The sequence below is a fragment of the Heliangelus exortis genome, chromosome 1 (assembly GCF_036169615.1).
Source record: "Heliangelus exortis chromosome 1, bHelExo1.hap1, whole genome shotgun sequence".
Lineage (NCBI taxonomy): Eukaryota > Metazoa > Chordata > Aves > Apodiformes > Trochilidae > Heliangelus > Heliangelus exortis.
The window spans coordinates 53593604-53616620 of NC_092422.1; the positions used below are offsets into that span (position 1 = coordinate 53593604).

Genomic DNA, 23017 nt, shown 5'->3' on the forward strand with positions numbered 1-23017 from the left:
CCTAAACCAATGGAGAGCTGAGGTGAAGTGGGTAGAATTTAACCCTTATAGTTGCAGAGAGTCAAATAGTTTATGTACAGTGTTTACTTAGGCAAACCCAATCTCTTTTGATACTGCTTTTGTAAAATACCGTATTTCAAGCAAAATCTCAGCCTGGTCAGCCACTTTTCATCAGTATTCTGTGAATCACTCAACGTTCCTGAATTCTGCTTTAGAAGTGTAGATGAGTTCTCCAATTTATTTTATAGTCTCTAACTGTAGAAGAATTACTATTAATTTCTTCAGCCAAGTATGATAAAACACAGAGGCCTTCGGTTCTCTGTGGGGCTTCTTTAGTATTCTTGTACAATAATTTACTATTTTTCAATGGCTCCTACAAAGCTCAGCCAAGCTTTTGTGTAGTTTTTTGAAAAAAATTGGTAAAGACAAGAGTTTCTGTCCTGAATTTGTTGCAGTCTAAATAAGAGGAGTCTTAAAGATACCTGCATTTGTTACCATGGATCCACTGACCCCATGTACATCTTGTATGTACAAGAGAGGAGTTGTAGAGGTGTATGTATGCAAGGTGACAACTGGCCTGGGGGGGAAAAGTGGGCTGAGATGTTGGGGGGTTGTGTACATTGTTCCAGTTCTGCCTGACAAGGTGGGCTTGCATCCAGACACCCCTGCCACAAACTCACCATCGTGCCCTGCCCGCCGTGCCTGCGGGACCCCTTTGACTCCAAAGAACGTTCGCCTCTTGGATAACTTCTAGGTGAGTGGTTACTAATACCGTGCCACTGCTTTATTTTTTTGTCAAACACACTGCAAGGTGGGTTCACGTGTTGGTTGGAGCTCCTGTGCCCTGGTGCCTGTTGCTCCTGGTGCCTGTTGCTGTCAGGAAATCTGCTCCCTTACGTAAGGGACGCGGCGTGCGGTGCCCGCTCTGTGCTGGCGCTGCAGCTGTCGGGATTTGTTACTGCTCCCCAGGGTGAGGATGTTTCCCATGTGTGGCACGCACTTGGGAGCAAGATCCTGCCTGGGAGAGCAACGAGCAGGCAGATAAAGGCTTTTCTGTGTCAACACCATCTCTGGAAAGCTGCAGGAGATAGAGGTAATGTTGAACGAAACACCGAGGTTGCCAATGGGGCTTTGCTTATCTGTGTATTTTATGTTACTCTGTGTCATTTACCTTGAAAAACCACCCAACTATTGGGATGTTCTGCACTGTTCAGTTGCTTGTAGTATGCTGAAGTCAGACAGGTTGTTTTGTAGTTCCATGTTATAGTAGTAACCTTGTAGTTGCAAGGTTATTTTTAGAAGGAAAATAAAATGTACGAAAGAAAATGGTGCTTTTTTAAAAAAAAGCATTAAAAACATTATTAGAGCACTTTTTTTTTCTCAGTGAACTCACTGGTTTTGGATTGTGAAATATCAACAATTTGGGTCTAATCGTTCTCTGTCTGCTTTTCTTCAGACAGATGAAAATTGTATGCTCTCTGTCATCCTTTTCCAATTACTTTCCTCTGTGAGTCTGCACGTTCTGTCTGTTTATAAAGACATATACTTATTCTGTTCTTCATGTTCTTTATAGATCCTGCTTCCCACTTATTCTCATGTGTAACTTTTACTTACAGGATGTTTCCTTCCCTTCCAAGCAAACTAATTCAAACATCATTAGTTACTTTTGGTGCGACTTTTCTATTTCAAACGTGTTGCTACCTTTCTTTTCAATCATATATAAGCCTCCCAACCCTGATTTGAATTGATTTCAATTTAAGACTTTTAAATTAAATTTCTAAATGTTTATCAAAGCTATTTTTTTAAAATATACTTGCTTTTTCCCCTCTCTGAGAGTAGAACAGTTGAACTAGCTTGCTGCTTCTGCTTCTTTTATGCCTTGAATACTGATATTTGTGTGACACATTTTTATTATCAATAAAAGTAAATTATAGCATAATAGAATAAAAAATTTATTTTTTATCTGAGGGAATTAAAAAAATGAAGTAATTTTATTTAGACAGCCTTGTGTTTCTTTGTCCCAGGCTTTGTAGCATATTATGGATTTGACATCATCACAATCTAACCATCTACAAAATGGACTGATAGAAGCACTGGAAAGACAAGAAGGTAAGACACTACTTCTTTCACTGTATTTTCTTGTTCCACTTAGGAATGCTGTTAAGTGTAAGGGACAAGGTGCCTTGCTGGCAATGAGCTGTCTTCTCATTAAGTTTTTCTGAAGAATTTTGTTCATGATTCTTGTTCAGAAAATACATCAGATAGCACTGCCATAGTAATGTTCTAGCTATGCAGTATCTGCCATGCCCGAATGTTCAAGTCCCAGAAGTTTCCTTCCAGTTCCTGGCATCTTGCCTGCCACTGGTTCCAGAGAATGAAAATGTGAATATGACCAAACTGTTGAGGAGAGTTTTGTTTGTAGAGTGTCAATTAGGGAGCATCAGCTATTGCAAGCTTGGATTTTGTCTAAACAGCCTCAAACCTAATTTTCAAACATCTTGAGGTGCTGTTGGCAGCTTTTTCTCTTAAGCAAGTTCATGGGAGCACATCTGTCAAGTTCCTAAAGCACTAAGAGTAATCTTTTTAGAGGTCATCAGGAATAAGACAAGGTTTTAGGGCAAGTACATGTCATTTTGGGATAGGGTCTATTTACATTCTGTAGCTGAATGTGGAAGAACTATTTATTTATTATTATTATTATTTCATTTTTAATATTTATTTTTTTTTAGTCTTAGCTGAACCTTGGTCCATGGAGACCCAGGGGTTTGGGCTGCTGCTTTTTCAGGAGAGCTCAGTGTCTGGTTTAGTTCAACAAGGCAGAGCTTTGGGTGTGTCCACAATACCTGAACCTAATTATTTGCTTAGTGAAATTAATGTTTGTTGTTTTGCTTTTGAGTACTTTTTTTAAAGTACCCCAACTTGATGACAATTTCTGGAGAGCTGACATCACACAAGAAGGTAGCTGATAGGAATTGGTGTGGATTGCTGTTCCACAAAGGTTGCCCCCTCCCTGGAAGTGTTCAATGCTGGATGAGGCTTTGACCAACTTGGTTGAGGGGGAGGTGTTGAAACCTGATGGTCTTTAATGTCCCTTCCAACCCAGACCATTTTATGATTCTATGATTCTAAAGTGCTTTAATCTGCAGATTTTCTTTAATGTAATTCGCTTTCCTATTCTGTATTTCTCAGCTGAATGAAGACTCAGGTTGATCCTATGCAATGAAGCATGATTTTGGGGGGAAGAAGTGTCTAGAAGTATAAATATTAGAGGTAGATGAAATACTGAAGTTTCATCGTGTATTCTGTAGCAGATGAGGGCTGAGATAAATTTGCATAGGCAATAGCAGGTGGTTCTCTTCCATGTCTAGAACCACTATGTTAAAAGGATGAGGGGGTGTGAATGGAAAATGGGATAGCTTTACAGTTTCACCTGGCACCAGGCTTCAGCATATTAAATTCCATGCCAGGGTCTGGAGGTGAACTTACTGCATGGAGACTTACTTGCTTCATCACCCTGATCCAGTGCTTTCCTTGTTCTTACTCTTTTCCTCTACAGCCTTCCCCATTCCCATTTTATTAACTTCACTTTTCCAGTCTTATTCTCTGTTTCTTGGGGTTCTTATTCCGGTTCAGTTTCTCTGCAAGTTGCAGTCTGAGCTGCTTAAACTTGGTGCCCTCCCCTTTCCTTCTTCCTTCTCTCACGTTCTCTAGGTTAATATTCCTTATTCTTGCTCATGATTTCCATTACTAACTGGTTCTCAGCTTTCAGGTAGGTCCTCACCTAACCTGATCTCTCCTTTGGTGTCTTTATGCAATCAGTTCTCCATCACACCTGTGTTATCAGATGTCTCTTTTCTTCCCTCTGATGATTTCTCCTGATCATTAGCTTTAACTCTCCCTGGCTAAACTTTTGAGGTCAGACTGCCTCTCCCATCTTCATTTCTTGAGATGCTAAATTACTTTTCCACAGTCGCATTATTTGACTTCACCCCAGGATAATTTTACCTCTAAGATGAAAGGAGAAGAGCAAGTTTGCAAGGCATACTTGTCCTTGACAGTCCACCCATCTCACTTCACTTGACCAGGGATCACTTTTTAATCCATAAATATCTGAGAAAATGCTGACCTGGTAACCTTCACATTATCTCCTAGCATTTTAGAAGGGACACACTCCTGCTCACCCTGTTTGACAGATGTCCTAATTAATGGCAATTCCTGCTCTCATTTCATGTCTCTGTGTGGAGTCCAGAAAGGTGCCTTAAATGGGACATAGTTGGAATGGAGGCAATTGAGAAGCATTTGTAACTTTAAAGTTACAAGAGGGAGTGACTTAGTGTCTTATTCCTCTTTCATGCATTACTTCTAAAGAGACTTCTTATCTTTCTCACGCCTGCCCCACTGACACTTTTCTATTGACCTCTATTTTGCTGTAAAATGTGAAAAGTATCCTGGAACCAGAATGTGAAGCCCAGCTCTGCCTCTGTACATCTGAGTTCCAAAATTGTAGCTGGGATTTTCCTTGCTTGTTGTCCTTCTAGCATGATTCTTGCAACCCTGGTTTTCTGATGGCCCACCTCTGGTGGTGGTGGAAGGGAGGGGAAGCACCTGGTTCTGTACTAGACCACACCCCTTGGGTGAGTGAGTTGTGAATTTGAATTCTGCTTGGGAAGGTCCAGCACCCAGTTCCTCCATTTTCTGAGTCAATGAATTGCTGAACCATTCTTTATATAGTGGACTTTGCAATTAATAAAAAATTAACTAAATTTTAATTAATAAATTTTAAAAAATTAAGTAAAAAAATGAGACTACTTATACTATAAAAAAATGACATCTATCTTCCCACCACATGCCTTCTCTTATCTTCCTATTTTTTTTTTTTTTTTTAAATAAAAAAGGCAACCAAACAACATCTTCCATTAATTATCATCTCTAAAGTATAACACCTTACTTACCTAGCATATTGTTACAAGGATGTAAGAGCCATTTCCAATGGCATAAAAGCCCTCTTGACTGGGCAAGGTGAGATATGTGAAAGATAAAGCTAAACAGTGTTTTACAGTGTCTAAATTATTAATCCAGAACCTTTTTATCCATCAGGAAATTGGCTGGTGACCTTTTGTAACGTACTTTAGACCCTGTAATTTCAGAACATAATCTGCTTTTGTAATCAAAGGGAAATAATTTAGTTATCTTTAGAGATTAAATAGCAGCAGAGCCTAGACCTGTAGATGTTTTCAATCACAGACAAAAATGATAAAGCAAAGTGGGAAATTCTTGGCACATTTGCACATTTGAATTCATTATGTGTTCATGAGACAGTCTGACTATGACAGTCCTATTTTCAGACTTCTAATGGTTTTGGATGACCCGTGACTTGGGTGGGTCTGGAATATCTGTGGTGTGAATTCCAAACTGAAACATGTCTCTCAAGCCTGGGTAAATACTTAGACTGGATATTGTGAGCATACCCCTGTCCTGTTCTCTTCTCATGCTCTGAGCTAAGTGTCTCTTGTCACTTGGCTGAGAAGAGGCAGCTTGTGGGTGGCAGTTCTGTATTTCTGCATTTCATAGTATATTACCCTGACATAGCATCTTAAATTAAGCAATACAATGTACCTCATCATTGCCACCACTTCAGCAGGATGAGCTGAAATAAAAAATTTTTGTTTTTTGTAGGTAGGGATTAAGTAAGAAACAATTAACTGTAGTTTAGATGAGTACTTTGCTTTATTTTCTTAGAAAGGTGTAGGTTACCACTGACTGGAAAGTCAAGAGAAGGATTATATTTCCTTCCTAACCTTTGTAAGGATCCTTCCCTTAAGGGTCCTTATGATGTAATGGAATGAAATAGAAATAAATGAAATAAAATAAAAATATTAAACTGATACCAGCTGGAATATGAGGACTATTCTGCAATTCAGGATTGTATATATTTCCATGGAATGATCAGTAATGCTTGCAAGACCAATGCCCTGATCCTGATTTGTCAGTATCTCAGTAAAAATTGTGAGACTCCCGAGTCCCTTAGAATTGGGACCTAGTTTAGTTTTGGTGTAAGCTGCTTCTGAGCCATGGGAAATAGCTCGATGGGTCCACAGGGCTTCCTTCTGATGATTCCTATCAGTTTAGTAATGCAACTCTTCTCTACACATCCCTTACAGTTAGAGAACTAATTGCAGATATGTTCCCTTACTGACCTTTCTGCAGGTGTCTTCTTGGCTTTGGAATATATAGCTAGCTATTTTATTACATGCATATCTAATAAATATAATACATAAATATAATACATAATATATACATATATATGTATAATACATATATATTTATATACATATATATTTATATACATATATGTATTTATATATAATACATATATATTTATGTTTATATACAATATATATATACACAATGCACATATCACATATATATAGTACATATATATTATATATAAATATTAAAAATACATATATATATAAAATACAGCTTGAATATTTACTCTGGGTGACTGTCCAGTTCTGAATGTCTGGAGTGGGGATATCTGAAGAGCCCTGGCTATCACAAGTTCTTGGAACTTTTTCTCATGCATTACTCAATCAATAATATCAGCACAGGGAGTCCTCCTGTGTTCATGAAACTCAGAGGCAATTGCTAAGAAGTCTTAGAAGAGTCATGTACCTCTTCACAGAGGCTGATACATGGTTCTTAAAACATTTCTAAGTCCAAGTCTAAGTGGTAAATTTTAAACCTAAACTCTGTAGGTAGGAGTATACTGCTTCTGAAGAAGACAGAATATGTTGCTGTAGAGCTCAGTTTTTTCAGGTCAAGTTTGTGCTGTAGGCTTGGATTTCATTCCATTGGCCAGTTGGAGAAGATCCATCAAAGCAGGAGAAAAGTAGATGGATGGCTCTTATTTCTTTATCACCTTGGGCTGTGACACCATTTGACCTCAAGAGACTAAGTAGGGTCAGGCCAGCACTTGAAAGAGACTAATCTGTATTTTTTCCCCTGTAGGTTGTTTTGATAAATTGTTGGGCTAAACTATTACTTCTGAATTAATGCTGTCCTAATCCATTAGCAAAACACTTGGAAGATGTTTTGTTACTCTGTGTTATTTCTGAGTGAGTCTGAAAATAGAGATACTGAATTCTATGCTTTTGACAGCTTTTATGTGGAAGGGTCATTTTGCTTCTGGTTTTAACCACATTTTACTTCGGGTACCTTGACAGTAGTATCTATTTAAAAAAAAATAATATTTGATTCAGCCTGTTTGTCTTTTCTGCTTTTTTCTGCATTTTTAATGCTGTTTAACAGTGCCTGTGTCTTTTCCCTTTTTATTAGTGGAGAATGCTTTAATGTAGGCAGTATCATTAGTTATGCATTGAGAGCTCTGACATATGCTATTAATTGATGGAAGATACTCAGTTGAATTTTAAGGGCACGGTTTCCTGATGGAGCTCTATACTCCCAAGTATGATTTTATGTGACAGCTGATGTAGAAGGAACAGCCAATCATGTAGCATGTTTCTAAACAGGTACTGAATTTCTAGGCATTCTAAGCAAAAATTGTGCAGACAAAGATAGCCTAAGGCCCATTAATGAGATTTGCTTCATTGTTAAAGAAATAGATGCTGCAGTTTGCAACTTGCTCCATTCTGACTCAGTCCTTTTCCTGTTATTTTCCTTCTGCTTTCGCTCCCTTACTTGAAGGACTTCTCCAACTCTGTCTCAGCAAAATTCCTTTTCTTTCTTTAGGTTTTGATCTAATATGAGACATTTCATTTGACATTTGGATGTGTCGGCAAAATCTTCTGGTTCCCTACACAAGATTTTGCAGCTTGACACACATTTCTGTAATCTGCCACTGACTTCTAAACTCTGTTCTTACATATGATTCAGTTCATCTCTTTGGAAAACTATGTTCTTATTTCAATTGTAATGATGATGATTTCATTGCCTTTCAGAATGATGATTATGGCATTTTCTTAATGATGTGGTTGATATAGTGCAAGATGTATCAGCAGGATATGACTTTTCTCCCTCAGCCCTAGTATTAGCTTAAACTCAAGGGAGTTCAAAGAACATGCTTCAAAGACATTAGACAATACCTAAAATGTTTCATAGGGTGCTGTAAGAAGCCAACCCCATAAGAAGAAAGTCTTAAGAAACACAAAGACATTAAAATTCTATTTCAAGAAGAATTTTGGAGCATCTATAGATGGGAACTCCTTTGGATACAGAAGTTCAAGACCAAAGGATCACTATCTGTTTCACTACCAAAAATTACCTCAGTGTTACCTGAGCGGGATCAGAGTGTCTCATCTTAAAATAAATAAAGTTCTAGCAACTAAAACTGCACTGGTTTCTGTGTATATATGCTCATGCAAAGATACAAATAGGCTGAAGAAAGTCATTCTGTGTAGATACCACTTCCACACCTCTCCAAACCACAGAAGAGGAGTGAGGGTAAACCTGGTCAAGCCCAGAAAAATAAAGAAGGGAGGAACCTGTCCTAGCAGATCTTTAAGTTGGGAGAGTTTAGTATTGGTTCTTTGAGTAATATTGCTGGAAATGCCCATTTATGTGCTTTCATTCTTCCAAGAATTAAGAGACAGGTTAATTAAGCCTCCTCTTGTCTTGCCTGACCCAGTTCTACTGAATAGTCAGTTTTTGTGGTCTTAAAATCCATTCAATGAGTCACAATTCCGAGAATTTTTCTTCCTGAAAAAGAGAGCATGTTCTATCACAGAGATAAACACTTCCATGAGGATAACTCCCTATCAGATTTTTACATCTGTTACCAACAAACTATTTTGCTGAAAGTACCAGCAGAACTTTCTCCATGTTTGCGGGTTTAAAAAGACTTGATCTCACTTGAATTTTGCGTACTCTGATAACAATTTTCTTGTTGCTTGAAAGATTTCCCACTTGTTCATTATTTTTTTCTGTTCTGACTGCTTTGAAGGCACTTAGAGAAAAATTCACCTCTTTCCTTTTGTGCAGTCTCAAAGAAGTGTGATTATTCTGAAAGATAAGGCAGAAAATGGAAAAGTGCTTTTCATAGTCTGAAGGAAAACTTCTATATAATTCAGCAAATGTGACTAAAAGTCTGCACTCTTTATACTGTCAGCACTCTTCATCAGAAGATGAACATTCTTCATCAGAATCATTAGCATTCTGGTCCAGATAAAATTTCTTACTAGGGTTTGGCAGCGTATCTCACATGTGATGTCTTTGATGAAATATACTCAGTGCTTTTTGATTCTCCACAATAGTGAGAGCTTCTTAAGGTGAAGACAAAAATACAAAAATTAGGTAAACTTCTCCGTATAAGCCACCTGGGGGAGTACCAAAAGCATAAAATGGCCAAAGCTTTAAGTGGTGTTATTAAGCAGCAGATCTGGCATTTTTTTTTTAGGGGTGAGCACAGTTTAGCTGAGGGTAGGGAGCAGTGGTCTATGAACTCTGTTAGTGTAAGTGCTCTGCAAACCTTCAGTAGAAAGACTGCTGATAATGTAGGGAATAGGTGGGAAATGTTTATTGAGCACTGGAGGAGTAGCTGTAATACTGCTGAAGTTTTATAGATCTTCTGGCAGAAGCTTTATAAGTTAAGACTTAATAAGTTACAGCTTCTCAACAAAATTGGACCCAAAACAGATGTCCAAGGAGGAAGAATCAAGAAAAATGGTTGTAATTGGGAGGTAATAGAAGGAATAGCTTTTTACTTCCCCAGCAACTACTGATCACGGAACAAGATCAGACTGCTCTAAGCAGTTAGAGAAGATTAAAAGCAGACTATGTCTGGTATGCCTGGAAGCAGGATGATAGATTAAATACACTTACAATATGTGTAATGAGACAGCTTCATATTAATTCTTTCATAAGAAAAGATTAATTTTGCTCTGGTGCAGCATTTCTCTGGCACTTAAATCATATTTGTGCTGAGTTCCCTGCTTGCAGGCACCATGAGGCATGTGCTTTCTCTCAACATCAGAGGCTTCCAGAAGACATAACGAGCTGCCACATACTACTTCTTTTCTAACATCTTAAGACTTCATAGCTTCAGTGTTGAGTATTTTATTTAAACTACCTTTATAAAATTATACTGTGAATATTTTAAATTTTCTTGCATTACTGAGGGTGTTTATTGGTTCTTTTTGTGGTTGTTTTTTTTTTTTTTTCCAACTTCCAGGTTATTTCTTAGTGTCAACATACTAAGATCAAACAGGAACCTTTCGATTTTTTTCCCATTTTTGTTGCTATTCTCTATTTTTTTCTGATGCTTAGATTAAGTTGAGCTACATGCTTAAAGCACTGGCTAATGAACCTAAGCATTAATGTGTTTTTGTTTGGTATCATCTCTTTGTTCATGTCCTTCCATCACAAGGAGAGGAGAAAGACTTTGTCAATAGGTTATGGCACTTAAATACTGAGGCATATGGCAAAGCAAATGACAGCATTTGAGGCCATGATCTCCTGTGACAGCAGCGATTTGGGAGGGAAGAAAAGATGAAGAATCTTTGATAGACCAATGTGTTTTATGCTGATGAAAACATAAATGTTCTCATGTTTCAAAGCCATTTGGCTTGCAGTCTCCATAAAGATCCTGATCTTGGTATCTGTGATTTCCATGGTAACTGCAGGCTTTATACAGGAACTCTGTTTTGGCCAAGATTGTAGCCCAATTATCTAGATTTCTAGCATGCTTTCTAGGAGGCATAGCTTGTAAACATGTTTTGCTGTAGCTAATTTGCCAAGAGATCATAGCTGGCCATGAAAGCAAATTTCCTGTGAAAACTTGGAATGGTTCTAGACTTTGCTAAGACAATACTCTGGAAAGATGCTTTAGCTAATCTTTTTTTTTTTTTTTTTTTTTTTTTTGGTAACATTGTGGTGCAGCTTTGTTTGATGATGACAAAACTGAGAAGGCTTGGTATTCAGCTAAAAATGAATACTTTCCTGTTAGAAGAGTCATTTGGGATTATGCTAGCTATCATAAATATCCTTCCCATAGCAACAGGGATGGCATTCAGGATATCAAGCCAACTGGAAAGAATCCCTGTGACAGGGCTCAGTTGGGATGGGTGGATAAGCTTTCCTGACAACAGTAGTGCTTTCCCTCCTGGTTGTCATAATTTGCGTTGCTAGGATCTGTTTCACAAGTTTTGTGACAGACTTGTAAATGATACTGTGGCTCCTTTTGTTTACTGGCAAAAAGAACTATAATTTAGGGAAAGTATAAAAGGGCATGGAAAAATAATAAAAAAGCCAGGCATACAAGACCCTGAGTGTCTGTAATGGGGCAGCTGTTCTTGAAGGGAAAAAGAAGTTTAAAAATTTCCTTTGAATTGCTGAAATGGAAAGCAATATATGGTAACATTCCACGTCTTTACTTTTTGTGAGCTTGGATTATTCAGCAAAACAGGAAAGAAATGATTTAATCATAAACCAAAAAGTTCAATCAAATTTGGGAGACTTCCCATGAATTGTTCTAACCAGTTATGGGGAAATGCGTTTTATTCACAGATGCAATTCACATTCTTGCTTCCAAATCATCTTTTCAATATAAATTCACAGTTTCCTTATCAGCCCACTCAGCCTGTTTGACCTTTTATACTTTTGCTTTCAGGGGGAAAAAAAGACGAACAGATAATTGATGAAATCATGAGAAGGAGATTTTTTCCTGCTGTTATAACTAATAAGCCCTGGGAAGGCTTTCACTTTGCTGGCCACGAGATAAGAATTACAGAAGCCACTGATTGCTACGGGGCAGTCGTCTGGCCATCGGTACAATATTTATGCAGTATTGTTTTTTTTAGTTTTGGGCTATATTAGAACTTCTGTTTTGCATGATGAATACATTTTATTGTTAGTTATAAACCCAAGGAAAACATTCTTTGCTTCTCTGTCTCCATTCTGCAAATTCAAAACCTGAATTTCGCCTGGTTTAGTATGGATTCCTGGTTCTCAAAGCTTAAATGGTATTTCTTGTTTGTGCCCCTATCCCACAAAATGTGTGATCGTGTGTTTCCTCCTCACCTACCAGTAACTTTTCATCCTATTAGCTAGTTACAAACATATTTTGAAGGAAATATGCCTGTCTTATGATGATTACAGAATCACAGAATTGTCCTTGTTGAAAAAGACCTCTAACATCACTGAGTCCAGCTGTCCATCCAGGAAAAAAACAAACAAACCACTGTGCCCACTAGACCATGTCCTCAAATGCCACTTCTAAATGTTTTTTTCATACCTCCAGGGATGGTGACTCCACTACCTCCCTGGGCAGCCTGTTCCAGCACCTAACTACTCTTTCAGTAAATAAATACTTCCTAATATCAAGTCTAAACCTCACCTGAAGCAACTTCAGGTTATTTCCTCTAGTCCTATTGTTATTCACTTGGGAGAAGAGGCCAACACCCACCTCACTACACCCTCCTTTAAGGCAGCTGTAGAGAGCAATGAGGTTTCCCCTCAGCCTCCTCTTTTCCAAAGTAAACAATCCCAGTTCCCTTAGCCTCTCCTCATAAGACTTTTTCTCCAGACCCTTCACCAGCTCCTTTGCCCTTCTCTGAAGCTGCTCCAGCACCTCAGTGTCCTTCTTGTAGTGAGGGGCCCAGAACTGAACACAGCACTCAAGGTGTTGCCTCACCGATTCTGATTACAGGGACACAATCACTTTCCTTCTCCTGCTGACCACACTATTCCTGATGCAAGCCAGGATGTGTTGGCCTTCTCGGACACCTGGGCACACTGCTGGCTCATTTTTTATTACATTTATTATGTTACATTTCTGTATATTTTATAAATATGGATGGCTACATAGCAGGCAGATCCAGGTTGTGGAAAGAGTGTGATGTGAGCTCACAAGGTATTAGCACTCATAGAAGCTACTCAACCTACTTGTGTGAGGAAGAAATTCACCTTGTAAATTCTGAGACATGGGAAAAGGTTTAGATGGAGCTTTCAGTTTCTTAAACAACTCAAAATCTAGTGGGACAGAACTGTTGTCCTTGGCTTTTGATAAAAGAACCATCAACATGCCCGCCCTACAGAGAGCCTTCTTCAAGGTTTTGAATCTCTGCAATGCAGCTAAGGTGCTGTTTTGAAACAAGAGTGAAAGAAACTACTGTGGTTTACTACTGATTGTAGTATTTTTAGAGAATTATGGCCATAATTAATCTGAGGAGAGTTAGAGTACTCCATTGTTTTGAATTCCAAATGACTTTCCTTGTCTTAGCAAGCCTGGACAAGTAATTTATGCTGTATCTGTTGGTGGCCTCAGTGCATGTCTTTGATGAAAGGTTATCTGACTGATTATTCACACAAAATCATGGACTGTTCTGAAAAGCATATTTTTTTTCTAAAAAGGTTTAGCCAGATTTGCTGTGGAAGGAAGGCAAGGTCTGTGTCTTTTCATTATTCTTCCTTTGTATTCCATGCTGCAGTATTTGAACTCTACCAAAATAAGTCATCCCAATTTGTTGAGAGGGCAGAAACTTTAAGAAAAGTAAAGTTTCTGCATGTTTCATGGAAAAAAAGCCAGAATTCAAAGTTTCCCTAATTTAGCCCACAGAAATTTTGATCCTGCAAGCCAGTTTCTACAACAGAACATGGCAAAAGTCCGAGGGAAGAAATTATAGAAATATATGGAACTAGTAGGAAATCTTAATATAATGTGATTTTAAATGTCAGTCAAACATCAGATGCAATCTTAAGGAACCTGGATTTAATTAGTCCTGGTGCTCAGGCTTACTTCTATTTCAAAGCTTTGTTGATTGTGAGATATAGGTAAGTTTGCATAAAAGGCCCTTCTCTTTTTGCTCTGAATTAAGAAGTAGAGAGAAAAAAAAATGTTTTAATTACTAGCATGTCAACATTGGGTCAATGTTCCTTCTGCTTCTTTCTACTTCTTAATGGATTAGAAGTAAAACTAGGAGCATAGTTTTGCAGTGCCAGATTGACCCACTAATTGCTTTTTCAAATGGTGATCTATATTGCAAGAGGATGTGGCAACCATCATATATATTTGTTAGTGGACACTATATCATTATCTGAGTACAGGAAAAATGTGGGAGATGAGCTGGAAACCATCTCTGTCAGAGGAATAAATTTAGCAATTTCTATTTCAACAGTGAACTGAAACTCACTGGTCAGTGTGGGACAGGACAGAAAAGCTGCAGAGCCTTAATTACAGTTTCTAAATGCATACATATGAGTCAGTTGTAGAGGGCTCTGTGGCTTTGTTTGCTATAAAGGTTTGCTGTGCTTAACAAGATAAGCACAGAGGACCTAAAAACAAACTGAAAGAACAGGGTACATCTATTGTTCCCTTTTAAATCACTGCAGTAATTAATTATTGTTAGAAATAAGTAACTATTAGAAGAGCTTAATGACAGTTACTGTGGATTTTCTTCTCCAAGCTGTCCCTGCATCAAGATGTCTTTGTGAAGGACGTGTTTTAGCTCAACCAGAAGTGTGTGCTGTTATAAGCAGGAATTGCTGACTGGAATTTCATAGCTCATGTTATGCAGCGTGACAGATTAGATAATTGTGGTTGTTCCTTCTGGCTGTAATGCTTTGCAAGCCTATATTGAGGCATGTTGTGGCATTTATTTTGTCAGCCCACAGAGCTCAAAGTTCATAGCAAGCTGTGATCCTTTAGGAACATCACTTGAATTAATGTTGTTCATTTAAAAAGACATGAAATTACAGAAGAATTTTTTTTTTTGCATGCTTTTAAATGACAATGCATATTTAGTGAAGGGTTTTATTTCATTTATTTGCTCAGTATGTTCATGGATTCCCTCCCCTACAGGCTCTTGTTCTGTGTTATTTTTTGGAAACTAATTCTAAACAATACAATTTGGTTGACAAAAATGTGATTGAAATTGGAGCTGGAACTGGGTTGGTCTCCATAGTAGCCAGCTTACTGGGTGAGTACATGCCAGTGCTTTTATGCTCATGGAAACATCTCTCAGATGAATACTGGAGCACAAAGGAAGTGGCTTAGAAAATTCTGATGTTTGAAAGTTTCTAAGAGCAAGAAAAAGTAAATTCCAAAAGGCTTATTTGGAAACCTGATGTGTTAGTATTTTCTGTGAAGCTGTGAATATACTGATGCAATAAAGGAGGTCCTAGTAGATGATAATGTAATGAACAGTGTTAAACAGGGGACCAAAGTGAGAAACTTGTAATCTCACAGGACATTACTGGCAGCCAGATGTAGGTGTGACCAAGCATCATGTTCCATTGACCAAACAGCTCTTGGATGCCAGGTCACTTTTTTTCTATTTATGTTCAGCGTTTTCTTTCAGCAATTGATCCTAGACTTTTCTCCTGCAGACACTGTTGTATTTTCTCTCATACAAGCCTATTTTTCCTCAAGAGGAATCCAAATCACTATTTTCGGCATTTTAACAGAATCTTAGCTTTCTATAGTCTGACAAATCTTCTTACTATGTGAAAAGGAAAGAACCCGAGGCAATACTTAGACCTCTTGACTGTTTTTTTAAAGTCAGTAACTGGTGTTCTTCAATCCCTGTTTGCTCACTGTACTTTTAACCAATATGGTATCAAAACACAGCAAGTACCTGATTTCTCCCCACCCATCCCCAGCTGCATTTGATGGCAATCTGTAGAGTAGAACTACCAGCAACAAAATACTTATTTTGAGCTCAATGTCTAAGAGCTTTTGGGAGTATTTTTTTGGGAGTATTTACAGTTCCCCCAAGTGAGAGCTACCTGTTAAAATCAGTTCCTTGTGCAGTGGCTTTTGTGAATGTGTTTTATACTCAAGTTCTGAAGTATACTCTAAAATTACCTTTGTTTTCTCCCTGTCACAGGTGCTCTTGTGACTGCCACTGATTTGCCAGAGCTGCTGGGAAACCTTCAGTACAATGTTCTCCAAAATACAAAACTGAAGTGCAAGCATCAGCCTCATGTTAAGGAGTTGTCCTGGGGAATTGATCTGGAAAAGAACTTCCCTAGCTCTTCCTGTCACTTTGACTACATTATGGCTGCTGATGTAGTTTACCACCATCCCTTCCTGGATGAACTTCTCCTAACTTTTGATCACCTGTGCAAGAATGACACTGTTATTCTGTGGGCTATGAAATTTAGGCTTGACAAAGAGAACCAGTTTGTGGGCAGATTTCAGACTCTGTTTGACTTAGAGGTGATTTCTGATTTCCCCAGTTTGAACATAACCTTGTATAAGGCGATGAGGAAAGGCAGGATGAAAGTCAGATCTTCCAGAGTGGTGGTCTGAAAGAGAGATACAGGGGGTGACAGTTTCAGGTTTTTTGCAGCTTGTTCTCTCTTTAATAATTTCCATGTTAGAAGCTGCTGGCACTTGCAGGAATGAAATTTTTGAAGACAGCTAAAACAAAACATCAGATTTCTAGTGCATCCCTGATGAATTCTTAAATTCAATTTCATATTAGCTTTATACAGAGAAGAAACATCTTTGACGTTTTCTTGACTTTTATGTGCTAAGCTGACAACACTAATAAGTTTTACAAGTTTTACTGGTATTGTTGAGATGTGTAACGAATATTTCCAATAACTTTCAATTGCAGCTTTGATCAGTCTCATAAGATCAACCAATCATTTAAAACTTAAGCCTATGATAAATGTTTGCATTTAAAAGTTGTCATGTCAAATCTGATTTTTTCCCATTATTGATATCCTGTGAATCCTTCCTTGGAATGGTCTTTATAGGACACTAAATCAGATGAAAAAATCCCCCACCTGGGAAATATACTGCCATAATAAAAAGACAGAATTTACTAGTTACTCGTTGATTTAACGATTATGCTTTTTTCCCCTTCCATTTTTTATTTAGATTCAGGGATTCTGCAGCAGACAGTCACACATACGAGGCAAGAGGGAATTAGATGTTTTGTTGCTGCAACAAAGGTCTTGAATAAGAAGAGTACAGCTGCCCTTTGCAAAGACTTTGAATTCTTGGAGGTCTGCCCCTCCAAAAATAGACTCTTATGTGGATCTCAGGGAACAACAATATAAAAAAAAAACCAGTGGCCATCAAGAGAAGACTTCTGCATTGCCTCTGGTCATGGTTGGAGGAAGAAGACTAAACTGGCCTGACATGGTGTGGCTGAGGCATGGGCAGGCTTAGATGTTTATTTTTATCTTTTTAGATGGACAATCAAAATACTTGTCTCCTAGCTACGCAGTACTGTGTGTTCCTGTTTTAATGTGCTTGAAAGCCTATCAGAGCACTGTCATTTGGGAAGACTAATAAAACGATTCTTTGAACACTCAACATTTTTTGATTTTGTTTAGAACTGAATCTGAGAGAACTTCGAGTCCCTTGTGGGCTAGAAGCCCAGCTCATGTGGTAATGACCACTTGAGCTTTATCACCTCTGCTGTAGCAGGCACTTGCTTTAGTAATATTGAAGGCTTAGAAATCTGTCAATCCTTATCTTTTTCAGCTCCCCCTTGTAGTCCCTCCAGGAATTTTTTATATATTGTCAATTTGGAGCACTTTTTTTTTTTTATGGTGTCTTCCAGAACATACTACTGTTTGTATCTTCTCTTGTGATGGATGCTTGTTACTCACTTGGCTGCCTGGCACAAGTCTGGGGCACAATGATGATAAATAACTGGTATAACTGGATTGTTGTCCTACTCCCAGTCAAACATTTGGGTTTTCTGTCACAAAAGTTCTCAGCATAGTGTGAGCTGTCCAGCTTTGTCAGTAGGAGCTGGGAATCCCATGTGTGAAAGGAGGAGGTGAAGATAATTGGGGGTGTAAGATGGATGAGGACATGGCGGGAGGGATGAGGAGATGAGGGGAATAGTGCAGAGAAGAGGTAGCTGTAGGGAAAAGGTGAGAGAGAGAAGATGTGGCAAGAGTGATACTGACTTAAAAAAGGGTTAGGAACCATATCACAAGGGCAGGCTCTTTCTTGCTGCTGACTGTATGGGAAGCATCCTTGGTGAGCCATGGAGGTAACACAGAAGTAATAATGGAATCACTTGGGTTGGAAAAGACCTTTTAAGATCATGATGTCCAACTATTCACTAACTTCTGAGCCCAATGATAAACCATGTTCCTAAGCATCACATCTGCATGTTTTTTTGAACACCTCCTGGGATGATGATTTAACCACCTCCCTGGGTGGCTGTTCCAGTGTTTAATTACCGTTTCCATGGAGATTTTTTTTCTAATATCTAATCTATACCTCCCCTGGCGCAACATGAGGGCATTTCCTCTCATCCTGTCACTTGTTACTAGGGAGAAGAAGCTGACACCCAACAGGCCAGGACATGAGAAGAAAGGAAGCTGAGTACATTGACTCTGCTTTCTGACTGTCTAGCTGGAAGATCTTACGTGAGGTTTTGGTTTGAACATTGTTAATGGAAATCTTTCAGAGCTCATTTGTTAGTTTCCTGTGACAAGGTTTGTAGGTAGAGGTCGGGTCTTTTATTGAATCAATCAGTATGGTCAGAAAATAAGACTCTATATCAGCTTGTATAGAGCTGATGTTTTTATGCTTACAGATGTTTTTATGCTTATGTGCTTAAATCATTACAGCTGTAATAAAACACAGCAACAGAAAAGGTAATATTTTTCCCCACATCTTGTGTAGCAGTAGTTCAGTTTATGTGAACAGAGAAGCAAACATGGATCTCTGCCATGTCTAGATTTCCTCTCTCCCCTCCCTTTCTCCTAACTCACTTGCAGCCATCAAATGCACTGTGGTTGAAACTGTAATCCTTGCATCCCAAAGGGGCATCTCTGTTTACAAATGTGTCACGGATAAATGGATTTGCACTGTAATTAATGGGTAACAGCAAAAGTATCTTGTGAAGTCTGGAGTGATGAAGGCTAAGGAGGAAAAGGACAGCTATAGTGAAGTAGTTGAGTGGAATCAGTTTTAAATAGCTGTTCTGCTGATTAGACCTCCTATCTGGGCCACAGGCTGTCCCCTGCTGAGCTCCTGCTGAAGACAGAAGGAAATGTGTTTGTAGAATGGATTCAGGATTGTGCCTTTTAGGTCCCCAAACCTGTTAATATTTACTGTGCTGGAGCATCAGTCCTCTTTCTCACAATTCTGTCTAGCATTGCTCTGTGAAGGTTCCTGGGAAAACCCTGGTGACTGGATGCTCTATTATACAGCCCCCTTTTGTCCTCTGGAATGATGGGCAGGTTACGATCCATGACCAATGGAGGGTGGAAGTTGTATGTGGCATTTGCCTACAGAGAATATTTCTGCTCTTTGAGAACAAGCCTGGTGTGAATGTTAAGTTTTAAACTCCCAAAGTGAGGCATCATTTTAATATCACTCTCAGTTCTAATAATTCAAATAAGTTGTCATGCAGTGCACTATGTTGCTAATACACATGACATTTGCATCTATAGTTTGTGAAAGGTGGAGACAGAAAAAGGTCATTTACACTTGTAGCTGGAAGAGCTCCACCTACAAGGAATGCCAGAGAGCCTGCTTGGTCTGATAGGCATTTACAGTGTCTTATAGAGTGTTAAGGCAATGATAATAACTGAAGGGATAAATTGGTACATATCATATGGGTTCAAACAATTCCTTGGATTTTCTGCATTTGAACCCAAGAACAACTTATTGAGCATCAATATATTTAAGCAACTTGGCAGCATATGGTAGATTTTCCGCAAACAATATGCTTTTCATATGCTAATATTTTCAGAGAGGGTATGTACCCTTTTGTATAGAGTATGTATAAAATCATTGCAGTTATTTCCTTTGCTATCTCCATCAGGGTCTTTTACAAATTATTGTCCATTTGTTCTCAACATTAAAGTAACAACCACTTTTATCACTGTGATGTTTCCATGTGGTCATACTGATTTTTGGCCCTGTCTTGTTGAATTGTTGCAGCTCTGAGTGTTTTGGTTTCATTTGCGTTTTTAAACCCACCATTTTGGGTTTTGCCTTCTATAACAGCTGTAAGAAAAAGCTGTAGCCACTGCACATTTAGAAAAAAACTTTCAAGTGACACTACAGATCTACCGTACAAACCCCACTTTCATTTAGAAGCAGTAATGGAGTCCCAGCCTAAGAAATGCAGCTGCCAAGAAATATTCAAGTAATTAACCAGGGCATATGTGGCAGTTATTAAGTAAGTATTAAGTATTAACAACTTATTTTAGTTATTATCCAAGCACTAGTCAGTGTTGGGTAAGCAAATAAATTGTCCTCCATCAGGTGACTGGTATTAAAGATCACTTGAATACGGCAGCAGATGTGATACAGTCCTGTGACAAAACACTGCATTTACCAAACAACAGAGGATCCTGAAACCTGAATGGGTTTAGAAGACCCCAGTTCAGTTTAAAACCCTTTGAACTCTGGAGACCGGAAAGATCCAGGGATTTTTGCCCACTCAGTCACTGATACTGCACTGGTAACCATGAGGGGATCTCAAATGAATTCAGTACAAAAGAAAGATGACAGGTGCTGTCAAGATGCCATTGCTTTATGGATTTACTTCAGAAATTGATATGTTTGTTCTTAAAATAGCTATGTGATGCCAGGGAAATACTGTTACACAGGTGTACAGCAGAGAGGGAACTGAGCTAAATGTCAAGTGCTTTAACCTCAGTCACAGTGGTGAGTCCAGGATAAAAGTTCTTCCACTGTGAATATAAAATTGTCTGTGCTCTATCTTGTTTGAATTTGCTCACTTTAAAGAAAAAACAATTTTATTCTTTCATAAAAAATACCTTTCCCTGCCACTTCCTACATAAATTATAACCCACTTAATAAGTTATAATGTCATAGCTTATTACTATAAGCACTCAGCAATAGACAAGAATAAAGTTTTAAATTTCCCTTTTGCATGGTTATGCCACCCAACCATACAATACACAGATAATATTTGCTACTGTGGAATTTTGGAATAATTTAGGTTGGACAGCATCTCTGAAGGTTACCTCCTGCTCAAATCTGGGCCACATACAAACTCTCAACAGGTCACTTAGGTTGTCCAGTTAGTATATAAACATCTCCAAGGATGGAAATTCCACAGTTTCTCTGAGTAGCCTAGTGATTTCTTCTCCACCCCCCTCATATCCACCTGGAATTTCTCTTTCTGCAATTGGGTATCTGTCTTGTTTAATTTTTTGCATTGTACCTCTAGCTGCACCTTTTCTATAGCCATCATGTTAGGTATTAGAAGACAGCCATGACATTCACCCCTAATCTTGCCTTCAGAATGAATAAACCCAGTTCAGGTTCTGTTTCATCCAGCCCTATAACCATTTCAGTCCTTCTCCTCTGGTTTCTCTCAAATTTGTTAAGATCTCTTTTAATAGGGGCTCCAGAACCAGACACAATACTGCAGATGGGACATCATAAGGCCACATAGAGGAGTAATAATAACTCTGAATGATCTGCTGGCTGCACTCTTGCCAGTGACAGCTTGAATCAATCACTCTTGCCAGCTTGAATCAATTGAAAGGCCACACTGCTGTCTTTGTTCCTGGTCCATCAGAACCTTCAAGGACTCCTCTGCAGAGGTATTCTGTAGCCAGTCAACTCAAGGTTAGTGCTGTTGTATGGTGTTCTGTTGGACTTTGTGATTTTTTTCAGTCTGTTCCTTCAGCCTCTCAAAGTGGCTCTGAGCAGCAGCTCTGCCCTTACCCCAGTTTTGTGCCTTAAAAGTATTTTGTTTCAATATATTTTATCAGTTGCCGAGGACACTAATGGAAATGCTTAATAATATTGGTTACTACCTGTTCTCACTCATAAAGGCTGCTAGCAGGGCTTTCAGCTTTTGCTCAGTACCTTTTGAGTGATATGGTTCTCTCAATTTTTTAACCACTTTGTAGTCCCTCCATCCAGTCTGCAGCTCTGTAATTGACCTACAGAGCCTCTTGAAGAAAAAATGTGATAAACTTCATCAAAGCACAAGAAAATTTTATCCACTGTGCTCTGCTTATCCACAGGATCAGTCATAGACATCAATTAGGTTGTTCAGGTCCTTAGCAAATTAAATGGGTTGTTTGCAAACATATATGGTTAAAAATGTCCTCCCAGAAGACTTGTTGCATAGTCTTCCTGGAGACTGGGATGAGGCAGACTGGACTGTAGTCTCCTTGAGCCTCTTTCTACTGATTTTTGAATATGGGCAAATACTTGCTCTTTTTCCAGCCATTGGGAGATGTCTCTGATTGCCAGCTTTCAGACTTGGTAGCCAGAAACCTTGGTGTCCTCAGAAACATTCTGCCCTGTCCCATGGACTTTTGCAGTCTCAGTTTACTTAGTTAGTCCCTAACTTGATTGTCCTACCCTACTACTACCTTTTTCATCAAACTCTGTCACTAAGCACAAAGATATGGAAATTCTGAGAGCTGACCTTGCCAGTTAAGATGAAGGCAAAAATGGAAGGGATGAGCTCAGAATTTTTCATGTCCCTTGTCATTCGTTTTCTTGCCCTATTCATTAGTGGAGTAACATTTTAAATTGTCTTTCTTTTCCTCTTGATGTTCCTATAAAAGTCATCATATCTGTTTCTTCTAATCCAGCTGAGTCTGTAATTTTCTAACTCAGCCACTGCATGTTTGAGCAATGGCTCTGTGTTCTTCCTGGGTAGCCCTTCCCTACTTCCACTTTCTTGGTACTTTCTTTTTTTCATTTGAGCTCAGTCAGGATATATTTCTTTTCAAACATGCTAGTTTCCTACAGAGCTTGCTCAACTTTCTACATGATGGGATAGAGAAGTCTTCTTTGAGGAGTTTGTTTCTGAGGGTCAGTCAGCCTCTTGGCCCCTTTCATCTCCAGGGAAGTTCACAATGAGATCTCATCTATTGGATCCTTTAGCAGACTGACTTCTCTCCTGAAATCTAATGTCTCTACCCTGCCACTTGCCTTCCTTACTTTTCTCAGCATCTTCAGGCACCATCTCAGGGTCACTGCAGTCAATGCAGCCACAGGCTACCATATTCCTGACATTATTTACTAGTATTAGATTCAGCAGAGCTCTTTTGCTATATGGCCAGTCCAACATCTGCA

At 38.7% G+C, this 23017-nt stretch overlaps 1 protein-coding gene across 2 annotated transcripts; it reads left to right on the forward strand.

The window, feature by feature from the left end:
- Nucleotides 1–923: 923 nt before the first annotated feature.
- On the forward strand, nt 924–17284 carry LOC139795761 (protein-lysine methyltransferase METTL21E-like). Of its 2 annotated transcripts, XM_071742790.1 has the most exons (6): nt 925–1093; nt 2025–2109; nt 11627–11784; nt 14816–14933; nt 15843–16174; nt 16844–17284. In XM_071742790.1, exons 2-6 carry the CDS (start codon nt 2040–2042, stop codon nt 16922–16924), a joined length of 759 nt encoding a protein of 252 aa, XP_071598891.1. In that variant the 5' UTR covers nt 925–1093; nt 2025–2039; the 3' UTR covers nt 16925–17284. The 2 variants fall into 2 exon arrangements, with proteins under 2 accessions (XP_071598881.1, XP_071598891.1); XM_071742780.1 differs by having other exon boundaries at nt 924–1093; nt 15843–17284.
- The last annotated feature ends 5733 nt before the right edge of the window (nt 17285–23017 follow it).

Coding starts and splice junctions, on each gene's coding strand:
- LOC139795761 (XM_071742780.1), top strand. CDS start 2,040: ATGGATTTGACATCATCACAATCTAACCATCTACAAAATGGACTGATA. Junction 11,785..14,815: donor GGGCAGTCGTCTGGCCATCG/GTACAATATTTA, acceptor CCTCCCCTACAG/GCTCTTGTTCTGTGTTATTT. Junction 14,934..15,842: donor CATAGTAGCCAGCTTACTGG/GTGAGTACATGC, acceptor TCCCTGTCACAG/GTGCTCTTGTGACTGCCACT.